Below are 22,665 nucleotides of genomic sequence, written 5' to 3'. Positions count from 1 at the left end.
TAGTTTAGAAATGACTTGTATCTAACTATGTGAATATGCAGTTTGTCTGAATTTGGTTTGTTCTTCCGTTCAACTATAGTAAAAGTGAGTGGGTGACATCTGGGACAGGGTTTTAGTATTTACCCAACACACACATCACAAGGAATCCTGTCAAATAAACCCACATGTTCAAATGATATTTATCATTTCACCTGACACAAAATCTCTTAGAATACTAAAATGAAATGTGATTAAACAGAAACATTGTTGGTATAGATCTTTAGCCAAAGTTATATATTTAGTCATATGTAGTCATATTCATTCAGTAGTATGTTTTAACTAATTAATTAACAAATGATTTATTATTAATCAACGGAAGACCTTGAGGCCCTGATAAAGTACAATATGGTGTCCCACAAGGCTCTGTTCTATTCTGCCCCTGATTGGGTAATACTCTTTGCCATCATTGGTTTGATTGGTTTGTTTTAGGGTTACGGGCCGTCAGAGTCAGAGGAGGGCGGGACGGCCAATCACGGCCAATCAGAGTCAGAGGAGGGCGGGACGCCTCACCGGTTCTTTTGACAGAGTCAGAGTGACAGAAAATCCATATGGAACAGGTGCTCTGTGGAGCTCATTAGGAGTGAGCTCTTGATCACTTTTAACTTTGAGCAGTCCTGTTCAGAGGTAGCTGTAGCTGTTTGAAAGACAAACAGCTTCTCAGTGCTGCACGGAGTGACAAGAAGTACACTTATAAAAGAAAGTAGGCCTGACCTGCTCCAATACTGCACACTACTACTTCTGGTCCGCTGATATTCACTCATACACTGATATACATCCACTGATGTTATTAAGTTCATGATATTCATGGAAGATCTTTTGCAAGTTTGCAAGTTATAATTACTAAGTTATGAATCTGTTAATTCAATAATAAGTTAATAAAATATCTCAGAAGTTCCTCCAAAAGCTTATTTTTTGTGTTCTCAGTCACACTTTGTTGGCGTATATTTATTATTGTCATAGCTGTGTATTCAGTATGACCACTTAAGTTGTGATAGTGAGAGACTGAGTGCATCTGTTCACCTTATTATAATGTCCATTGGTATCAATGGACATTATAATAAGGTGCATCTGTTCACACTGATTTCAACAGACATATTATAATGTCCATTGGTATCAATCTTAATAATTTTATGAATACATGTTTTAAGCTATGATATACCACCACTGGCACGCCATCGGGACTTTGGTCATCGTGGCCCCGAGGGGTGTGGCCCCCACTGCAGCAGGCGTCCCTTATTTTTCTGTACTGAAGGTGGCAACCCTACTCTCAGAGCCTCTTTAGACAAAGCTGATTTTAACTTTTGTGCTTATAATAGACAATTATACGTATCAGTATGGCAAGATTAAACAACTACTCTTGTCATCTCAGGAATGGGACATTCAACAAACATGAATGTGAATGTATCAGGTGTCCACAAACATGTGGGCATATAGTGAAAAAACAAACACTTTTCAAATTACGTGAAAATAAACAAACAAACAAAAAGGTAAACTAAAGCACTAGTTGCTCTAATGTAGGAAGTGTTACATACATAATAACACTTGTGGAGATTTGAGCCCTAGTTAGGTTTCCAAGCTTGCGCGTGCCCTTTAAAATCCATTCCCGCGCTTTGACACGAGGTCAAAGGTTAGCGGGAAAGTACACAGCGTTTGTATTTAAAGGCGCCAAGCGGATTCGGTTCACAATCAGCCGTGCGCGAGCGCCTGCCATTTTTTTTCTTTCCCTGGGCTATTTGGTGTACTTTAAGTTGTCGGTTAACGCGCACACTGGACATGCCGGAGGAAACCGACGTTGCTGCTTCTTCGTCCACAAAAGCGTGAGTTTTCTTCCCCACCTTTGAGCCTGATGTATGTTGGTCGCAGCGCACGAGGCCGGTTCTGTTGTTCACCACTGCGCCCTCGCGCACTAGTCAGTACGCTGCTGCCGTTGTGACGCCCGTTCTAACGCTGATTAGTGCGCGAGGACGTGACGTTTGGCGGGAGAGTAGCACTGCTAGCTCGCTAGCGTCACTCCACTTAAGTCGGTTTACTTTCCTTTCTGTTACACGAGCACCATAAAACTGCTCGTGCTTCGGTTTTCACTTTCACGTTATCACGAGTTTGTCAGACTTTATAAAGCTAAATAAGCTTAATCCCCTCACTGACTGTGCGCGTGCGATGCTAGCTGCACTCCTGCACTGACTTCACTGTGTGTTGTGCTAAGCTAAGCGAAGCTATGCTAAGCTAGCGGCTACTGTGTTTACTTTACTTTAAACCAAAAGGGGTTTTTAGACACATGAACCATTTTATCTTACAGTAAAGGTATAAAAACGCCTCAGTGGATGTTTTATTGACTTTTATTCGCATTGTTTTTAAACGTTTTAGTTATTTATTGTGGTTATAAAGGTTTACATAATGTACAGACTTACTATTTACGTGTGTATACACAACACTATTCTAGGCTGACATGTCATACTTCAACTGGCTTTCTTATTTCTTTTTTCACTTATAAACCCTCATATTTTCTCTCAGCACTTATGCTTCAGCTTATTGGCTTCATTTCACTAAGCCTTATAGCAATGATAAGATGTATAGCTAAAATACTATACTACATCGTCAAATGATTGCTTTAGGTGGTATTGAAGCCTGTGCGACCATTAAATCTTGCACATTTCACCACTGGTAGGAAAATCCGGTGTGCAGCAAAATCTAAATTTTTTTTTTTTTTTTTTTTTTTTTTTGTTATTTTTCTCTCCTCTCCATCTTTGAGTTTGTTTTTCCGGACATGCTGAACAGAGCTGGGCATTAAGATTATGAACCATTAATACTGCGATTAAATGAGCCCTAGAGATTTGATTCAGTTTTATTTATATAGCGCTTTTTTACTATTGACATTCTCAAAGCAGCTTTATTGAACATAAACATAGAACAAAAGGTTATTATAAAGATTAATATAATACAAAATTCTATATTAGATATTTTTAAATGTTTGTATTTATCCCCAATGAGCAAGTCTGAGGTGACTCTGGTGACTGTGGGGAGGAAAAACTCTTTGAGAAACCTTGAGAGGAACCAGACCCAATGGGGAACCCATCCTTATCTGGGTGACACCGGAGGGTGTGATTTATAAACATACAGTCTGATAAATGTTGTATTGATGATGAGGTTGTTGTCCTCAAAGACCTCATGTAGTTGGCATCTCTTTAATATAGTGGAGTCTAACTGGAGCTGGTAGATCTCTAGATGTCTCAGGATCCTCAGAGTTGGCCTCATCTCAGTGGAGGTCCAAAATCCTCATGGCACGGGAGACAAGATTTGAGGCAACCTGTGACTTGTATTTATTTTAATTACTGCCAAAGTTTGAGTTCAGTTTTTCAAGAAGTGTGTTAGATTTCAGCTATTCTGACTTTTTAGCATCCTGCTCACACCAATAATGAATTCATCTGTTCAAGGCTATATATTTCATCTCTGAAGACATCTATACCTTGTTTGGAATGTTAAAACAAAAAAATACGCACGTCCTGTATTTAACTAGATTTTTGCCTTGAAGATGGATGGTTGCTTCTCACATGGCATTAAAAGTTTGACAAATAACTCCTTATTTGATTAGAGATCTGTCTGCAAACTTTTTTTTATTTTTCTTCCAGTGTGGAGGAGAAGCCTTGCTCATCGAGTGCTGCCGAGAGGTGAGGTTTCAGGTGTTTAATACCTAAATCGGTGAAAACTTGCTTACATGTATAAGTTTAACATTTTGTGTGGTTTTCAGCTCTGTAGATGTGTTTGAAGAGGCGAAGAAGCTGATTGGCACTGGAAACAGGCACCTGGTCATGAAAGATGTTGTATCTGCAGTCAGTGTGTTTCAGGAGGCCTGTGCCATGCTGTAAGTGTGACTGACTTTGTGTAACTGGCCATGTTTTGCAGGCCTGTTGGATAAAGTGTGGATTTGGTGTATTTCATCCTCATGTGTGACAATCGTAGATTATGCTTTCCTAGCTCTCTTGTACTAATTCTTGTGTGAATCTTGAAGAAATTTAAGGAGAGTTGAATTATAAAGTTTAAGCTTTTTAAAATTTGAAAATTCAAGATCAACGCTGTGACCATCTTGCTTGCCAATGCGGTTTTGTAACTTGTAGCTAACATTAAATTGCTAGATGCACTGGTGTAATGGCAGTTATTTATGTCAATGATGAACACTTTGTGCTTCACTGCTTTGAAATGGATGGATAGCAAAACAGGAAACATTTTATTAAATTCTGTTTTAATCACACAATTGTCACAGAGCTGAGAAATATGGCGACACTGCTGATGAATGCGGAGAAGCATTCTTCTTGTGTGGGAAGTCCTTGCTGGAGCTTGCCAGGTAATGTATAGAACAGTTTCTTGCTTTTGGATATTGTAACCATCTTGTTCAAGCCAAACCGTTCATCACTCTGTGGGTGTACTCACAGGATGGAGAACTCCGTCTTGGGTAATGCTTTGGAGGGAGTCCCGGAGGAATCCTCAGAGGAGGGCGAGAAGCACAATGACTCGAAGATTGAGAGTGCAGATAACTTGGATGGTGGGTATTTTATGGGAAACACTTGTGTTGTACAGGTATCTGCTCTTTAAATATGGCTTCATTAGGTTTTTGTATACGTATGTGTATTTGGCTCTTAAGCCTAAAGGTGATTTGTAGATGGGTGTTCTCAAATCCCTGTGAAGGTATAGTAATAAGTTAGTAAAAGTTCTGGGCTATTTTTATAATGCAGATGTGTGAATCCTTTCAACATGAACAATTGCACACCAATCTTGGTCAAAAGATGTCTTTTGCATAAATGTATCCACCGCATTACAGAGAAAACCAGAGATGAGCTCCGTGAACAGGTTTATGAAGCCATGTCTGAGAAGAGTGATTCTCAGGAAGGGGAGCTAAAAGTGGGTAATGAGCAAGAAGTCAAGGAAGAACGGGTGGAGGCTGAGGCCCCGGCTGAAAATCGGATGGAGGCTGAGGCCCCGGCTGAAAATCGGGTGGAGGCTGAGGCCCCGGCTGAAAATCGGGTGGAGGCTGAGGCCCCGGCTGAAAATCGGGTGGAGGCTGAGGCCCCGGCTGAAAATCGGGTGGAGGCTGAGGCCCCGGCTGAAAATCGGGTGGAGGCTGAGGCCCCGGCTGAAAATCGGGTGGAGGCTGAGGCCCCGGCTGAAAATCAAGAGTCTACAGAAAATCTTAAAAGTGAAGTGCAGACTGCTGGAAGTATTAAAGAGTTGGATAAAGCTGTCTCCTCAAAACAAGAAGGTCCTGAGGTTACAAGAGAGGCAAAGGAGGATACTGAGAAAGATGAGGATCAGGGAGAAAATGAAGAACAGCCAGAGCCTATGGAGGAAGATGCTGGAGGTAGTGGCCTTAAAGTCCACGTAGAGCACATGGGTGTATGGTTGAGGAAATTGTGGTTTACACTGGTGGCTTTTTTTTTTTTCCCCCCCTCCTTCACTTGGTGAACCTTTCTGACCCAAACAGACTCTTGGATCTGAATAATACATTGTAGTTGTGACCTTTTGCAGATGCTACAAAAGCTTCTCTTGTGTTTGCTGGATTTTTCTGATTGTGTCTACCTGTTTAGATGCTGAAGATGATGACGATGACGAAGAGGAAGCAGATGCAGATGAAAATGCAGAGGTTTGTACTTAATCCAGGTGTTTTATAAGGGTGTGTTGATAAATTTAAAAGAATTAATGAGGTTTTTGTTTTGTTGTTGTTGGGCCCTGCCTTAAAGGAGGGTGAGGAGGATGATGTTGGAAATCTTCAGTTAGCATGGGAGATGTTGGAAGTGGCTAAAGTGATTTACAAACGGTATGAACTCCTACAGGGGGAACCCACGCACTTGGGTATTTGTTCTTGTTCTAGAAAAATAAGATGTGTCTTGTTTGCAGAAAGGAAAGCAAAGAGGACCAGCTAATGGCTGCACAGATTTTCTTGAAACTCGGTGAAGTTGGAGTAGAATCGGGTATGTTTACTTTAAACTGTTGAACTGTTAAAGGAATTTAGTCCAAATTCAAATTTGTTGTGAAATGATGCATGGTGGAAATTGTTAACTGGATCCTTTTGGTTCCAAACTGACACATGGGCCATTTCGGGTTCATTTGTTTCAATGTTCCTAGAGATGAAACCTCCACCTTGACTTATTTTTATTTTCTACTTCTTTCCTCCCCTTTCTCACTAAAAAAAACCTCTTTCTGGATATAGCACCTTCAAGTGTGTGTGCATTGCAATTTTAAAATCATTATTTTCCAAATTGCTATGTCAAAGGAAACTTGCAGATGTATTTCTCTCTTCTTTCATTGCTGATGAGCTTAACTTGGTCTTTTATAGGAAACTACAGCCAGGCCTTGGAGGACTTTCAGGAGTGCTTAGCCATACAGATAAAGCATCTCCCTCCTCACAGTCGTCTGCTGGCAGAGACCCATTACCAATTGGGCATGACCTTCAATTATACAGGCCAATACAACCAGGCCATCCAACACTTCAGCAGTTCAATCAAAGTCATAGAGAGTCGCCTGGGTATGTTATAGTTCATATGATTTCAACTGTTGGATATTCCTTGCCATGACTAACTTTTGACCATGATAAATCTTAAGCAAGATTCTTTACTGGATGAGCATTTAAATTGATGGATCTCTTACCAGCCATGCTTCAAGAAGTAATTGACAAAACAGAAGGTGCTGAAGGAGCAGCAGAGGAAAAGCGTGAACTAGAGGAACTGAAGGAGCTTTTGCCAGAAATTGTTGAAAAGGTGGAAGATGCAAAGGAAAGCCAGAGGACCGCTCCTGCAGCAACAGAAGCGATTCAACAGACCCTGGTGAGTTGAATATTATACTGTTTGTGTACTGGAAATGGTTGTATAGTCTGGCTGAAGCATCGAGTTCTCTTTTTCAGGGAGGGGCATCTACATCGTCAGGATTTGCAACTGAAAATGGTGCTTCATCTACAGCTGCCCTGGTATATTGGGAAACTTTAACACGTGCTAAATATTTTATATTTGGTTTCATCCTTTAACAGCGCACTCTGATCGGTTTTCAGATTGCAGTTAAGCCTGCTGATGGTGCGTCCTCTTCAAAATCTGCATCAGATATTTCTCATCTCGTCCGTAAAAAGGTGAGCATCCAACCGCTGACCGTTCACTAACTGACTCTCCAACAGACCCTAACAGTTTCACCAGTATGTATAGAACCCCTCAATAGAAGGTGTCGCACCCCCTGAGGCATGCATGTGATTGTGATTTTTAGAAGTGATGTCATGGTTAATGGGTGACTCGTGAGTAGTCTGATTTGCTGTGAGTGCAGCTGTGGATTTGTGCGGTTGGTCAGTAGATTAGATGAGTTGAGCTGAGGAGGTAAGAGGGGAAGAAATAAAGTCTGTTCTATCCTGCTTTGTATTCCTGCACAGAGGAAACCAGAAGACGAGAGCCCAAAAAAGGACAGTGATGCTAAAAAGGTCAAACAGGAGACTACAGTTAATGGCAGCGCCGACTCTGCCAGCAACAGCAATGGAGTCCAGGAGAAAATGGAGCAGGAGGCGAGTTGATAGGCTTAAATGTTTCTGCTTGTAGGGTCAGCAGAGGTGCTTCAGGACAGGGCCTATTACGTAGCTCCATCACACATGCCTTTCCCCAATACAGATCATTTGCAGGATTTTATTTTATTTTTTTGCTTTGTGGCTTGCTATGTCTACTAAGCAATGAATCTAAAGTGCTTTGTTTGCTTGAATTTTTTGACTCTGCTTTTGCTTTTTTTTTCTTTTCTCATGTTTTTGTTTTAGGCTGTGAATTCCTCTGCAGAAGCCACGGCATGACGGGGATATGCTAGAATGCCCAGTGATCTTCCAACCAGCACAGCATGCCTGCCTCAACAGCATTCATAAACAGCATTTTGTTTTATAAATAGTTTTTTTTCCTTTACCCCTCTTTTCTTGTCTGTCCAATTTTTGTATTGTAAAGAATCAATAAATATTTGCATACATGTCATGTTTTGGATGTGAGCACTTTTATTATATTTATATAAAAGCAAAATTTGTTGATTTGGGTCTAAAGTATGTTGAAGTTGGAAGCTGATGTCCAAGATAGTGCCTGTTTTGGGATAAAGTGGAAATGCTCTGGGGTTCAGTATGCAGGCAAACTACAGAAATACTTAAAGCCTTAAGCATTCTCTGGGCTTCCTTCAGGCTAGTATTGTCTAAGGGATTACTTTTACAGTTTAGCTCAAAGGTTGGCCTCTTTGTGTCTTCTAAATCCATTTCCAGCTCAGTGCCTAGTCTAAACAAGTAATTGGGTTTTACTATATTTTGAAGTCTTTACTTGTGGATACTGAGCAATTGTATGGCTTCAAGCTCTCGAAATCAGCAAGCGGCAATGGGTAGTTCATCTAAAATGGAAACCACTGACACTACCGAGCAGAGCGCTATAGTAAAAATAACTAAAGATGTTCTTGTAAGATGGGGATTGCAAGAAATCTGAAAAGATGACTTGAGGAAAAGGGATGTGAGAGAATGTGTTTTCTATTGACAATTATCTGTGGTATATAAAATATCACCTCCCTGATAGTGATTACTCTCATCCTTGACTTGATGCCTTGTGTGTGACTTTTAAAAAGTCTACTGACCTCCAATAGCTGTGAGGTTGTACAGTAAAGCACATTCTCTTAGCCATGCAGTTATGGGTGCATTGTATATGTAAGATCTTATAAAAGAACTGACAGATGTTTGTGCTTTAGATTAGTGCTGAAGACACTGACTAGTTTATAAGTGCAGTATTGTTTCTACAATTTAAAGAGACCAAGTGTTGTAAAAAATGTAGAAAATAACCAAGAGCAAATTTTAAGAGATGTTTTTGGCAGCAATAAGATCTTAGACATATGGACATCAGAGAATTACATGAGCATCAGCATAAGTTATACACCCCTGCATGTCAGGATTGTGAGTGTGTTATGGTGATTGACAGGTCCATCAGAGAGTCGTTCTGCACCAGTAGGTCGACTGGCTTGGTTGAGTTTGAGGTCTGATTGCTGAGACCAGTGATTTAATATGAAACAGGTGGACCATGAACTGATACCTGAGGGCTTTCAGTAAGGTTGTGAGGTGGATGAAGCAGACTGCTGCAGTATTTAAACCATAACATCCCCTCAGGTGCCACAACCAGCCTGATGTGGCGTAAAATAACTGGTCATTTCTCACCGAATTACAAGCTGTCACTTTCAAGGGTTTGTTTAAACTGAAGAGGTAGGTAAATGCGATTAAATCATATCTAGAGTGTTTGAGTGTGTCTAAGAGATCTATTTTTAGATAAAGCTAGATTAATATAATTTAAAAGCATTATTGTTTATTTAATCCATCCATTTGTTTTGTATCACTTGGGAAACTATGCTGTGGATTAGGGGCACTCCAACTCCAGAGGAGCCAGAAATGACCAGAAATAAAACGGTTGGATTTTTGCTTTTATAGGAAAATAATCAAAGATTATCAACATGGGAAACAAAAATGTTTTATTTCTCTTACACTAAAGATTTGACAACAATTAAGATATTTTTCATGACTTAACAGTGATGCATTGTACATTTAATGATGTATGAATCTGTGATAATAGCTAGTTCTGGTTCTAACAGCTATAAAAGTTTGTACCCTCTTGTTTGCTTTGATGCTACAGAAAACGAATCAACACCTTCTGACGAACCAGAATCAAGCTTTAAACACAACTGGTGTAAATTTGTCAATCTAGTTCAATTCTACAAATCAGCATTGATAGGTGAGACCCAGAACACATCATGAAAATGAATTGATCGACATAGTCACAGCAGCCCAGATCCGATTGGTTTGAAGTTGAATGAAGTCTTCGTTCTTAACTATGAACACTGTCTTTTGGGGGAGGGTCCACATGATCAGTCTGGGGCAATGATGAGAGAAACGGATTGGATGAAAGTTGTAAAGGTTTTGGCTGAGGTGTTTGTCCTTCCCTCTCAGTGTCTGAGTGTGAAACATCCTGCAATGGTTAATCAACAAGGTTGTATTTATAGTGATGTTTAAAACAATTTACAATCCTAAGAGAAAATGGAACATAAATGGTGTGAAAGAAATTTTGTATACCATTGATGGGTTGCATACCACTGATGGATACTTGTACTGCCTACTATTGTTAGGACCGATCGTAGCAAGTGACTGGACATCTCCATCACGAGCATTAACTATGCGAAGGCAAATCTCCATGTTACCCAACTGACAATGGAGAGGACCAAAGCAACAATGTTAAATTTAAAATAAATGAGATGACGTGCTTTGTATTAGTATAGTTCTTCTACATACAGAACAAACATATCTATTCCTTATTAAAGAAGCAGAGAACAATACTGTGCTAAAATAGGAAAGATGTTTTAGAATGTTACCTGTGGTACAGAGTTGAGGTGGCCTGGGCTGAGGCACGGCCTCACAGGAAGAGAGCGGAAAGGAAGTTTCCAGAATCCACTCTGAACCTGATTGTGAATGTCAAAGAGCTGCAGTTTGGACCAGCCTCTCATCTCCTCATCACACAAGCCAAAACCACCAACAATCTGAACTTCCACCACCAAATATAGAGATGGAGACGGCTGCAACCTGTATGGAAACTTTCAGTTTTTGGTTCTCATGATCGTAAACCTCCGATAACAATTCAGAACCCCTACAAGCACAACTATGACAGGATAAGTCAAAGTGTAAAAGCAGTGTGATTTTAAACGTGGTTTAATTCATTCACTGAAAATAGCTTAAGTCAAACTGAGAATAGACAACAAACATGCCGATAATATGATGCGGACGGTGCAACATATTTGCCTGCAGTTTTAATGGGTGATATGAGAAAATAGTAGCCTTAATACTGTGGATCTTCGTATAAATTTGTATTTCAGTGTGTTTAAGCAACGTAAAAGAACTTCACGTGCAGATGCTGACAGACATTTTAATTAGTATTTTGTTATTATATATGTTATATATAATTATGTTATTATATGAGGTGAGAAACCTTGACACTATTAGAAGTCTATTGTGTAAGTGGTATAAGTGTGAATCCAAAAGAAAGGGCTTTTTAAACCCCGTTTTTAGTTTCTTATTAAAGCTCCAGTGTTTAACTGAATGAATATTAGATTAGAACAAAATCCAGTCAGGTAGGCAGTTTATAAGGCAGTCTTGAAGGACAGAGTGTAAATGAATCAGGATTAAGCCTTGTTACCTCTGCACAGGCTGCTGAACAGCTAGTAAGGCATAGTTTCCAGCATGCTTTCTCTGTGGATAGCTTAAAGCCTCAGCAGGCTGGCATTGGACAGGTGGCATGGGGGTAGGCTGCCCGATTTCTTGCCCCCCAGAGAACAGCCTGGCTACCAGATGAACTGAGCTAAACATGGCATCCACACCAAGGACCATGTCATAGAAGATCACAAATCCAGACCTGTATATACAAATTATCATTAGGTTTATTTTCTGATGACTGACATTTGGTATTTGTTCTGTTAATTATGATTGCCATACTCTGTCCTGACAATATTCATCACTGACAATACATTGAAAAGGTGTACACTAACTATCCATTATTATACTGTACATTGTGGTGCTTTGAGGTTCCAGATAAGATTTACATGGGTGGGTTAACATATATAAATCTTACAGCTTCACCACTTTGCTTTAACGTAATTGAAAATATACAATATGGTCAAAAGTTTGTGTCATAAGTGGTTCTACCCTAAACTTCCTCAAACTGTTTACACAAAGTTTACAATTTCCCTTCACTGGAAATTCATGTTCCAGTATGACCATGCCCCCTGTGCACAAAGCATAGAGCTCCATGAAGACAGGGTTAACCAAGGTTGAACTGGATGAACTCGAGTGTCCTGTACAACGTCCTAACCTCAACCCCACTGAACACCTGTGGGATGAACTGCTAATTTTGCCTCAGACCTCCTCAATACATGTCAGAACCTGACCTTACTAATGCTCTTGTGACTGAATGAGCACAAATCACAGACAAAATCTAGCGGAAAGTCTTTATAAATATATATAATTACAGATAACTATAACAGCAAATCTGTAATGTAATAGCCGAGTGTCCACATACCTTTGGCTATGTAACATGGTAACAATTACCCTTTGCATCTCATACCACCCCATTGTAAATTACTTTCTTATAACTGTATATCCAAGCCTTTTATTCCTTACGTATCATCTATTAACCGGAAGAAAAGAGATAGTGAACTCACACAGGATCATAAGGAGCAGGACCAAGAGAGTCAGCTGAGCTAAACACATGTCTGTCCATTAGTGAATGCTGTTGTGAACCATGTTCCTGAAACATGCAATATGTGTCTGTACAGATAACATAGTATTAACACATACAGCACTACTAGACAATAAAACAGTGCAACTTTATTGTACAGATATACAAATATAAATACAAATGAAACCTACTTGAGCAGGAGGGTGAGTTTTTCTCCCCCTGCTTTTCTCCACTTCTTTCCTGAGGTTGGAGATCTCGGTCTGCAGACTGGAAAGCTGATGGATGTGGTTCTTTTGGATCAGACTGAGCTCTGAACCAGCTGCAGCAGAAGATCAATGAAAAGGACAGACGCACCAATAGACGGTTAACTTCGTCACCGATACTTGATTTGCTCTTTAGGTGGACCAATTTATTGTATTAACTTACGTCATAAAAATATCCAGCCAGAGAAATATTACTTTCTGATTTTATGTATTTATTTTTGTCTTATTCTTGCCTTACTCTTGTGAATTTCAACATGGTTCCATAATTTCAACATTTATTTAGATCCGCATTTATTTATACTGAAATAAGAACAGAATTTATCTACACAGCCAATCATGTGACAGCAGTGCAATGCAAAAAAAATCTTCAGTTCATATTTACAATCTGAATGAAGAAAAAGTGTGACCTCTGTGAACAGGTTGTTGGTGCCTCAACATTGAATGAGATCATGGTGAGATGCTTTTCAGCTCACCATGGCTGTAATTAGTGATCATATTAGTTACTATATCCTAATCAATAAGGTGTTTCCACCCACAGAACTGACATTCACTCAATGTTTTTTTTGCTTGTTTGTTTTTCACACCAAACACGAGAATTGTCCCAGACGTTCCTGACTTAGAGACTGTTGTTGGGTGAAATTCCCAGGAGATCAGCAGTTTACTCAATACTCAAATCTCGCATGAACGCACAGTCACAGAGATCACACCTTTTTCTTCGTTCTGGTGGAATATCACCTGAAACTCTTGAACTGTATTTGCATGATTTTTTTTTTTTGTGGTATTCTGTTGCCAAATAACTGGCTGATTAGGTAACTGTATAAACGTGTTTTCCGATTAAATTGGACCGTGAGTCTATAAGAAGACACTTTTCAATGAAAATATAAGAAAATTATCTCTCTGCTAATAGCTGAACATTTTCTGTAGCTATCACTAAAAATCTTTACCAAAGTCCTGCTAAATTCTTAGCTCCGATTGGTCAGAAGGTGTAGTGATTATTTCACTCTAACACTAGTGCCAGCTGGAATATAACTCTCAGGTTTATATGAATCCTGTTTTAATATGTTAGCTTTTCTGTAGCTAAGTGTAAGGCATTAGTTTAGCGCATGCTCCACATTTATAAAATAGTCTCCAGCGTCAAGACAGTAGACTTTGCACTCAGCAGCTTCTCTCTAACATGAGAAGCTGTATTTTTTTTGGTATTATCAACTTCAAAAGTAGGAGGACACGGAGGCTTAGTGGTTAGCACGTTCGCCTCACACCTCCAGGGTTGGGGGTTCGATTCCCGCCTCCGTCTTGTGTGTGTGGAGTTTGCATGTTCTCCCCGTGGCTCGGGGGTTTCCTTCGGGTACTTCGGTTTCCTCCCCCGATCCAAAGACATGCATGGTAGGTTGATTGGCATCTCTGGAAAATTGTCCGTAGTGTGTGAGTGTGTGTGAGTGAATGAGAGTGTGTGTGCCCTGCGATGGGTTGGCACTCCGTCCAGGGTGTATCCTGCCTTGATGCCCAATGACGCCTGAGATAGGCACAGGCTCCCCGTGACCCGAGATGCTCGGATAAGCGGTAGAAAATGAATGAATGAACTTCAAAATTAAGAGAAAGTGAGGTCAGTGAGAGAAATACTGTATATAGCTGATAATAAAGTCGGTGATAACAGGAACTAACTTGTTTCTGTGATGAGTCAAACCATTAAATGTAGCAGAAATTATTGCTCATTAACACAAACAGGCAACTTGTTGTGGTGTGAGGAACACTTCAAGGCGTGCTGTTATTGGAAAATAATCAAATTTGCAACATCCTGTTGTATTTTAGTGCGAACTTGTGACAGTTTTCTTAATGAACCTTTCATGATATTAAGCCAAGTAAGGAAATTATATTTTGGCAACAAAAATGACAGGGATTACCAGCTCTTCCTCTGTGTCTCTCTCTGTCTATCTGCAGCTTGAGGATCTGCTCCTCCAGCTGCTGGTTCTCTTGCTCCACTGCCATGATAATTGAGTCCAAGGCTGGATGAGAGAACTTCATTCCTGAAGACAGCAGTGAGTAATGACAAGCTTTCATTCTGCATGGACAGAATGTAGAGTAGTAAAGCTTCACAAACTCTGCATTACTCACGTCGGTTCTTCCTCGTCCGGTGTTCAGCTGCAGGTCGGCTCTGCTCCAGCGCGTGAGACTCCACCTGAAGGTCATGCAGGTGAGCCAGAACCTCTGGATCAGAACCTCCAGATTGTATGTATGCTAGATGTAAAGCTCTGTTAGAAGACAAAAAAATATTGACATTTCCGTAGAAACTAATTCATAATATTTCTGTTTATTCATGTTATTACAATATGAGACAGAGCCATACCTTATCTGGATGGAGAGCGGGTCATCCACAGAAGAGATGAGGTCAAAGGATAAATGTTGTGTCCTCCTATCCTCTAGGGGGTCTGGTGTAACGTTGGTATCTTTCACTCTTAAATAAATCACAGTTCAACAGTATAATAAAAATTGATGTACAAATGGAAATTGTTAATGATTAATCAGAAGAGCTTCTCTCTCTCTCTCTCTCTCTCTCTCTCTCTCTCTCTCTCTCTCTCTCCCTCTCCCTCTCCCTCTCCCTCTCCCTCCCTCCCTCTCCCTCTCCCTCCCTCCCCCTCCCTCTCCCTCCCTCCCCCTCCCTCTCCCTCCTTCCCCCTTCCCTCTCTCCCTCTCCCTCTCCCTCCCTCTCTGTCTCTGTCTCTGTCTCTGTCTCTCTCTGTCTCTCTCTGTCTCTCTCTGTCTCTCTCTGTCTCTCTCTCTCTCACCCCTGCAGTGCATTGATCTGAGTGCTGAGTCGGCACAGAACCTCCTCATTTCTCTCTTCTTGTTCTTTTAGCTTGTACAGGATCTCTTCCAGATGAGCCGTTCCATCATGCCCAATCAAGGCCATCTGCCGTTCAATCTCTAAACACACAAAAGTTTAATTTATTAAAGAAAGTCTTATCACTTACATCATAACATTTAATCACTCATTCCCTCACCAGCGTCTCTTATTCACATTGACATTTATACAACTGAGCAGTTGAGCAGTATTACAGCTTGTTGTGTTATCAAGAATATGAGAAATTACAGATTTTCTTTTACAAAGTACTGACACTGGAGACTCCTTACCATAAACACTAAATAAACATTTCACACACAAAAAAAACAGTATTTAAAGCCAATTTTTACTGTACAACTCATTGTGTAAGCCTTTTATTATGAAGTTCTGAATAAGCGTAAGCTGTCATTATGTTACTATGACAAATCGAATGAACAAGTGCATTAAAAAGCCCTCACACCTCCAGGGTTGGGGGTTTGATTCCCACCTCCGCCTTGTGTGTGTGGAGTTTGCATGTTCTCCCCGTGCCTCGGGGGTTTCCTCCGGGTACTCCGGTTTCCTCCCCCGGTCCAAAGACATGCGTGGTAGGTTGATTGGCATCTCTGGAAAATTGTCCGTAGTGTGTGAGTATGAGAGTGAATGAGAGTGAAAATAATCAGAGCGCTTATTTGAGTTACTGTAGACTACAGACAGCTCAGACCAGTCTGTTCATTCTCTCTTGGTCTCAGCAAGTCTTTTGGTCCTTTGGTCATTAACAAGGTGTTTCAGCGGCAGACCTTCTGCTCACAGGATGTTTTTTGTACTTTGCAACATTCTGTATAAACTCTGTGAAATTCCTAGAGATCAGCAGTTACTCATCCATGTCATGGATAAAGTCACAGAGATTTTGTGTGTCAGAGCCGTCCCGACGTTTGATGTGAAGATTAACTGAAGATCTTCACCTGAAACCGTTCCCAGTGTTACCATGGAAAATCAACTGTCCTTTTCTTTTTCGCATGTTGCTAATGTGACACGCTCATGTCATTTTTTTCTATACATCATCAGAACGATGCTCAGGTGCTTGTTCAGGATCGGGTGCTTGTTCAGGCTCTTGTCATTTTGAGACTGGATTACTTCAACTTTCTGCTAGCAGGTCTACGATTGAACACAATTCTTCCTCTGCGAATGATCCAAAAAGCTACTGCGTGACTTGTTTTCAACCTGCCTATGTTCTCACACACACACACTGCACCAATCCACAGGCTTTCGGTTGCTACATGCATCAGATTCAAAGTCATGATGCTTGCCTACAAATCAGCCTGCTAAGAAGAGCCCGTTTACCTCAAAGCTCTTCAAGAGTCGATAGTCAAGTCGAGAAGCTTTTATTGTCATTTTAACCCTATATAGTTGATGCAGTACATAGTAGAATGAAACAACGTTTCTCCAGGAACATTGGACTCTTGTCACTCCTCACATTGCACCTCGCTTCCTCAGGGCTATCAGCTCGACTGTTCCCACCATCTCAGGGTAAGAGGTAAGAGGTATACATCATGACTCTTTTCTGTTCTGCCATCGAGTTGGTGGAATGAACTTACCCTAGATATCAGAACAGCTGAGTCACTGGCTATCCTCAAATGATAGGTGAAGACCTACTGTACCTCTTACTGAAAGACTTATTTTAAACTAGCTCTTATTTCCCCTTTTTGTTTTATGTATTTATATATAAAAATGTGCTATAATTCCTCTCAACAGAGTTTTAGACTGATGCTTTCCTGCTTCTCTATTTCTCTTTCTCTAGAAATTGTACTAGCTCTGATTGTCTTCCTTGTCATGAAGATTTTGAACCTTCACTGAGATGAGGCCGACTCTGTGTGGATCCTGAGGCATCTAGAGGTGTACCAGCTCCAGTTGGACTTTGCTTCATGAAGTATTCGAACATTCTAAGAGGAGATGCCGACTCCATGTGGTGTTTGAGAACAACAACCTCCTCATCAATACAACATTTATCAGACTGTATATTCATTATCACAACATCCAGTGTCACCCAAATGAGTCTGGTTTCTTCCTTTACCATCTAAGTCTTTCCTCACCACAGTCACCTCAGTCACTTCAGGCTTGTTTATTGGGGATAAATACAAAACATTTAAATATATCTAATATTAATCTTAAATTTTTGTATTATATTTATATTCTATAATGCTGCTTTGAATTTGAAATGAATTTGAATTTAAGTCTGTGTGTGGTGTGGTGTTTGGGTGTGGTGTTTATGGTGTGGTGTGGTGTTTATGGTGTGGTGTGGTGTGGTGTTTGTGGTGTGGTGTGGTGTGCTGTTTGTGGTGTGGTGTTTGTGGTGTGGTGTGGTGTGCTGTTTGTGGTGTGCTGTTTGTGGTGTGGTGTGCTGTTTGTGGTGTGGTGTGGTGTGCTGTTTGTGGTGTGGTGTGGTGTTTGTGGTGTGGTGTGGTGTTTGTGTGTGGTGTTTGTGTGTGGTGTTTGTGGTGTGGTGTTTGTGGTGTGGTGTGGTGTTTGTGGTGTGGTGTTTGTGGTGTGGTGTTTGTGGTGTGCTGTTTGTGGTGTGGTGTGGTGTGGTGTGGTGTTTGTGGTGTGGTGTTTGTGGTGTGGTGTTTGTGGTGTGGTGTGGTGTGGTGTTTGTGGTGTGGTGTTTGTGGTGTGGTGTTTGTGGTGTGGTGTGGTGTTTGTGGTGTGGTGTGATGTGGTGTGGTGTGATGTGGTGTGGTGTGGTGTGGTGTGGTGTGGTGTGGTGTGGTGTTTGTGGTGTGGTGTTTGTGGTGTGGTGTGATGTGGTGTGCTGTCACTGTCTGACTATTGGTTGTATGTTCATGGTCCACATCAGATCACTCTTTCTCTAAAGTTCTGAATTTACACTCATTAAATCCACTTTTAACCCAGTTGCTGTAGTATGAATGAGTGACACAGACTCACCCTTTCTCTGTTGCTCCAGCTCGGTGGTGTTTGCCTGGATTTCAGCCAGCTTCTGTTCATGGTGTTTATACACTTCCCGAAGCCTCTGTCCATCAGTCCACTTTCTGTCTGGACACAATCCCTTTAAAAACCCATTTTACACATATAACCTTTTACTGCACAAATAAAAGCTGCATAAAATGTATAAGAAAATAATACTTGATTATAACATTTTTTATATATTTCGTGCACTAAATATTAAAACATAAGAGCATAAGATTATTAAAAACTGACCTCTCCGTGTCTTCGGGGCAAAGACTCTTCAACTGACATCCTCAGCTTATGAAACTGAAATAAAGGATTTGTTCAACTCTACTGTGATCTACACGACTCTACTCCATAAATCTGAAATCAAATATATTTGTGCTGAAATCAGAGAAGATGATCTCACACCTCATGAGTGAGCTTGTTAAAGGCCAGGCTGTCGGCCATGCTGGGTTCTCTGTGGGTCTGTCGTCTGTCAGTCTGCTTTAGCAGTTTATCTCTCTGCTCTTTCAGCTGCCACACAGAACGGCACAATTTCTATCATCAGCCTTTACTTTACTTTCTTTCTTTCTTTCTTTCTTTCTCTTCATCATTTTCCTTTCCTTTCCTTTTCTTTCTCTTTCTTTCTTTCTATCTATCTTTTTTTTCTTTCTATCTTTTTACTCCTTTCTTTTTAATCCTTTCTTTCTTTCTTTCTTTCTTTCTTTCTCTTTCTTTCTTTCTTTCTTTCTTTCTTTTTAATCCTTTCTTTCTTTCTTTCTTTCTATTTTCTTTCTTTTACTCCTTTCTTTCTTTCTTTTTTCCCCTTTTCTTTTTACTCCTTTCTTTCTTTATTTCTTTTTTTTACTCCTTTCTTTCTTTCTTTCTTTCTTTCTTAAAAAATCTGTTTACAGCAAAAATAACAACACAACTTGACCTCTTTATCAGTAGACAATAAAATGTACATGGATGAATGGATGGAAGGATGGATGGATGGATGGATAGATGGATGGATAGATAGTCTCCAGTGTCCATTTTTTTCAGGTTTCTCTTAGTAACAAAATAAAATGTAAATGTTGTCATTAACTTCAAAGTGAGGGAATGTTCAAAAAATATGCTCACAAAACATGAGGTCTTGTAGAGACACATCATTTGCATATAAGTCACTCATATGGGTGTGATGTAACCTGAAGTGTAAATGAAACAACCTCTGAGCTGTTGTTTACTGTGAATAGTGAGATGTGTGTTGACCTTACAGCTGTGTGTATAAAGCTGCGCCGCTGCATCTGGAAGATGAATCCTCTTAATGAACCACAGACACATCATAACATCATAACAAACATACATTGAAAGAAAAAGTATTTAGTGTTGAATGTAGAGAATATTTTGTTAAATAATTAAATTAATTCAGGATAAAAATATTTCAAACTTTGGTATAAAAAAATTCACTACAGTCTGAATTTAAGGGAAATATGAATGAAAAATATCTTCACATTAACTGTTAATATATAGCATATGGATTATATTTATAAGTATAATATTTTTGCCTCATTTGTTTGAGAAATATTGACATTTCTAAACGGTTTCCAAAAATTTGTGTATATATATATATTATACACAATTATTGAGAACAATGATCCAGCATTACATATCTATAAGTTGTAAGCCCTTGTGCAGCAATAACTGTTAGTAAAGTTTTTCGGTAACTTGATCAGTCCTGCACAACAGCTTAGAAGAGTTTTATCCCATTCCTCAGTAGAGAAGAGCTTCAACACTGGGATTTTAGTGGGTGTCCTCACATGAACTGCTGGCTTCAGGTCCTTCCACAGTTTTCCTTTTTGATTAAAGTCAGGACATTGACTTGGCCATTCTAAAACATTATCTTTGTTCCCCTTTAATCATTCTTTGGTAGACAGACTTGGGTGCTTGTCCTTGTTGTCTTGGTGTATGACCCAGTTCATGGACAGATGTCCTGACAATTTTAACTAGAGGTCACTGGTCAAGTTCTGAATACATTGTTGCAGCAATACAGGCCCAAAGCATGATATTACCACCACCACGTTTCACAAAAGGTATCAGGTTCTTATGCTGGAATTCTGTATTTTACTTTCTACAAAAAGTTTTATTTTGAGCTCATTCCTCCACTAATTATTTTTCCAATAGTCCTAAGGTTTGTCCACATGATCTTCATGGGCAGTGATGTTCTTTTTGGAGAGTAGTGGCTGTCTCCTTGAAACTCTGCCTTGCAAACCGAGGTTTGATGACACACTCGTGAACATTAACATAATAGGGCACGTCGTGGCCTAATGGTTAGAGTCTGACTCGTAATCCTAAGGTTGTGGGTTCGAGTCTCGGGCCGGCCACGACTGAGGTGCCCTTGAGCAAGGCGCCGAACCCCCAACTGCTCCCCGGGCGCCGCAGCACAAATGGCTGCCCACTGCACCGGGTGTGTGTTCACGGTGTGTGTGTTCACTGCTGTGTGCGCGCACTTTGGATGGGTCAAATGCAGAGAATGAATTCTGAGTATGGGTCACCATACTTAGCCGTATGTCACGTCACTTTCTTTTTTTTTTAAAGTAAGGGGGGGGTGGCATGGTGGCTTAGTGGCTAGCATGTTTGCCTCACACCTCCAGGGACGGTGTTCGATTCCTGCCTCCGCCTTGTGTGTGTAGAGTTTGGGTTTCCTCCGGGTACTCCGGTAACCTCCCCCAGTCCAAAGACATGGTAGGTTTATTGGCATCTCTGGAAAATTGTGTGTAGTGTGTGATTGCGTGAGTGAATGAGAGAAAAATGTGTGTGTGCGCCCTGAGATGGGTTGGCACTCCGTCCAGGGTGTATCCTGCCTTGATGCCCGATGACGCCTGAGATAGGCACAGGCTCCCCGTGACCCGAGAAGTTCAGATAAGCGTAAAAAAAAAAGTAAAAGAGAAAAAAGTAAAAGAGGCCTTTAGTTGCTTGGAATTTACCCTGTATTCCTTTCTGACCAAACAGACTATTACCTGACTTGCTTTTGGAGTGATCTTTGTTGGTTGACCACTTCTGGGAATGTACCAATGGCCTTAGATTTCCTCCATTTGTACAGAATCTATATGACTATGAGTCCAAATGCTTAAGAGAGGATTTTGTAACCTTTTCCACCCTGATAAGCAAAAATAACTCTTTTTCTGAAGTCCTCAGAAATCTCCCTTATTTTTGCCACGATCCCCTTCCACAAGCACATGTCATGAACATCAGACTTTAATATATCTCTGAACTTTATATAAAACAGGGCACTCATGAACACCTGATTAACATCCCATTGACTGAAATCTGATGGACTCTAATTTAACCTTGAAAATTAAATACTAATCCTAGAGGTTCACATACTTTTGCCTTTCAGATATATAATATTGGAACATCTTCCTGAAGAATAAATTACCAAATATAATATAGTTGTCTGATTTATTTGATTGGGTTCATTTTGTCTGATTTTGGGACTTATTTATGCAGAAAATTAGACATTTCTTAAGGTTTCACAAACTTCTAAACAACGTGTGTGTGCATATTTTTAACAATCTTGACTTTTTTCTCAACCAGTCTTTAGATTTACTGATAGTGGAATGATACAGTATGTTTTTTTAAAGCATATCATTAAAATATACACATCATGACCATATAAATAATTTCTAAATATAACATCAGCACTAATACACTGATGTTGAAAGAATAACTTCAGGTAAGCATGTACTAACTACATTTTCACTGAAATCTCATGTTTTACTTACATGAATCAGATCAGGAGTCTTAGTCATTCTTGGGCGTAATACGCAAATATTCACCTTTTCGGGCTCACCGATTTCCGCTCGTCTTCTCCTTAATGCTGTCGGGTCTCCTATGGCACTTCCTATACAGAACCGGGACTTGTGTTTGTCCAAAAGGCTAAAGGAGCGAAACACCATGTTACAATCATGACAGCTGAACTCTCCAGAGCGCTCCATCGCAGACTCTGACACACGTTAGTTAACCAGTTGATTCAGGTGACTCTGTTTTCACTTTTCTCAGCAGGTTTGTTTGTTGGTTACAGTCACCATGTCAGTTTAACTTAACAAAGGACACGGATAAAGAAGTCCCTACAGCACACACTTCATAAACACAAGGCGTTAGCTTTACTAGGCTGCGTCATATTGACCTCTCAATATCACTTGTCCTCTTTGATCCACTTTTGAACATTTTTTTCCAATTTAATATACAAACACCTGGGCAGAAAACCAAATGGTAGACATATTTGGCAAATTGGTGCAAAATATTTATTACAATTTCTTCTTCACCCCCCTCCAAGCTGCAGCTTTTTTTTTTTTTTGCTTTGTCTTATACAGATAAACCC

The 22,665-nt window shown here is 40.2% G+C and overlaps 2 protein-coding genes and 1 long non-coding RNA gene across 7 annotated transcripts; 2 read left to right on the top strand and 1 right to left on the bottom strand.

Annotated features, from left to right (window-relative positions):
• The first annotated feature begins 1,671 nt into the window (after positions 1 to 1,671).
• On the top strand, positions 1,672 to 8,015 carry LOC113647631 (nuclear autoantigenic sperm protein (histone-binding)). 5 transcript variants are annotated; one of them, XM_047813854.1, is made up of 16 exons: positions 1,672 to 1,856; positions 3,666 to 3,704; positions 3,785 to 3,898; positions 4,298 to 4,378; positions 4,467 to 4,576; positions 4,853 to 4,971; positions 5,002 to 5,389; positions 5,616 to 5,674; positions 5,766 to 5,845; positions 5,926 to 5,999; positions 6,365 to 6,553; positions 6,679 to 6,851; positions 6,929 to 6,991; positions 7,073 to 7,147; positions 7,439 to 7,567; positions 7,811 to 8,015. In XM_047813854.1, the coding sequence occupies exons 1-16, from the start codon at positions 1,813 to 1,815 to the stop codon at positions 7,841 to 7,843; spliced, it is 1,770 nt and encodes a 589-aa protein (XP_047669810.1). In that variant the 5' UTR covers positions 1,672 to 1,812; the 3' UTR covers positions 7,844 to 8,015. The 5 variants fall into 5 exon arrangements, with proteins under 5 accessions (XP_047669810.1, XP_027010256.2, XP_027010261.2 ...); XM_027154455.2 differs by having other exon boundaries at positions 4,853 to 5,157; positions 5,188 to 5,389; XM_027154454.2 differs by having other exon boundaries at positions 1,673 to 1,856; positions 4,853 to 5,389; positions 5,616 to 5,671; positions 5,769 to 5,845.
• A 1,103-nt stretch (positions 8,016 to 9,118) lies between these two features.
• Positions 9,119 to 9,789, top strand: LOC113647637. The gene is made up of 3 exons (XR_003441712.2): positions 9,119 to 9,265; positions 9,421 to 9,466; positions 9,690 to 9,789. It is a non-coding gene; the product is annotated as an uncharacterized LOC113647637 (long non-coding RNA).
• Positions 9,519 to 22,586, bottom strand: ccdc17 (coiled-coil domain containing 17). The gene is made up of 14 exons (XM_027154469.2): positions 22,067 to 22,586; positions 18,732 to 18,836; positions 18,573 to 18,626; positions 18,300 to 18,420; positions 15,325 to 15,463; positions 14,886 to 14,993; positions 14,654 to 14,790; positions 14,443 to 14,565; positions 12,470 to 12,597; positions 12,262 to 12,347; positions 11,241 to 11,456; positions 10,423 to 10,630; positions 10,127 to 10,255; positions 9,519 to 10,022 (listed from the first exon to the last, which is right to left on the bottom strand). The coding sequence occupies exons 1-14, from the start codon at positions 22,277 to 22,279 to the stop codon at positions 9,882 to 9,884; spliced, it is 1,908 nt and encodes a 635-aa protein (XP_027010270.2). The 5' UTR covers positions 22,280 to 22,586; the 3' UTR covers positions 9,519 to 9,881.
• Between the last annotated feature and the right edge of the window lie 79 nt (positions 22,587 to 22,665).

The sequence above is a fragment of the Tachysurus fulvidraco genome, chromosome 5 (genome assembly GCF_022655615.1).
Source record: "Tachysurus fulvidraco isolate hzauxx_2018 chromosome 5, HZAU_PFXX_2.0, whole genome shotgun sequence".
Classification (NCBI taxonomy): domain Eukaryota; kingdom Metazoa; phylum Chordata; class Actinopteri; order Siluriformes; family Bagridae; genus Tachysurus; species Tachysurus fulvidraco.
The sequence above is the reverse complement of the archived record's forward strand: the minus strand, read 5'-3'. Positions and strand labels throughout refer to the sequence as shown.